Below are 755 nucleotides of genomic sequence, written 5' to 3'. Positions count from 1 at the left end.
ATGCCAACACGCTTATAGTAGGCATCACAAGCATGTCACATCTTGTATTATAAGGCTATGACCTAACATTTCCTATCCCTCTCCCTCAGATCGCGACGGTGCTGGCCAACCTGGCGGGGTCTCGCGGGGCGGCCGAGGAGGTGGTGGCCGCGGGGGGCGTGTCCGTCCTGCTCGCCCTCCTCAACACGCGCCCCGCCCCCTCGCACCGCCTGCCGGAGGTCGCCACGGCGGAGCGCGTCCAGCAGAAGTCCGCCATCGCTCTGTCCAGGTAGTTGATTGGAGGAATTGAGAATAATGATACAGTAAAAGAACATCTTCTATATAGTTTGACATATTGATAAACTGACCAATATACAGGCAAATAGACAGACAGATACAGATAGATACATGTACCGAACATAACCTTAGCGGTTGAAGGCGAGGTCACACACCGTTCATTATGCAGTACTCTAGATCTGTGGCTCATTTACCTGGCCTGTGCCTTAGTTTTTTTTGTAAAAACCTGATCCAGTCTGGAGACATAAAATTGATTCCATGCTTTGAAGATTAAGAATCAATCGCAGAGAGATAAATTTATCAATAAACTTTCGGATAACGTAATCTATTCCATTGAAGATCTTGTCTTTACTGTTAGACACAGTGCACAAGAATGCAGTGCAAATTTTGATGTTTACCCTGGAGGCATGGGTAATTCGCTATCAAAGCAAAAACGCAATTGCTTTGGTGGAGACTCGTGGTCTTCAAGTAACCCCTTC

At 47.4% G+C, this 755-nt stretch overlaps 1 protein-coding gene across 1 annotated transcript in view; it reads left to right on the top strand.

Annotated features, from left to right (window-relative positions):
• LOC119584988 (protein inscuteable homolog) overlaps nucleotides 1-755 on the top strand; it is a 29,128-nt gene that overhangs the window by 25,497 nt on the left and 2,876 nt on the right. The window contains exon 8 of the mRNA XM_037933596.1: nucleotides 90-268. Coding sequence (XP_037789524.1) covers nucleotides 90-268 — 179 coding nt within the window. The remainder of the gene's footprint in view (nucleotides 1-89; nucleotides 269-755) is intronic.

Source organism: Penaeus monodon, chromosome 19 (genome assembly GCF_015228065.2).
Source record: "Penaeus monodon isolate SGIC_2016 chromosome 19, NSTDA_Pmon_1, whole genome shotgun sequence".
Lineage (NCBI taxonomy): Eukaryota > Metazoa > Arthropoda > Malacostraca > Decapoda > Penaeidae > Penaeus > Penaeus monodon.
Note: the sequence above shows the minus strand (reverse complement) of the source record. Positions and strands in the feature narration are given on the sequence as shown.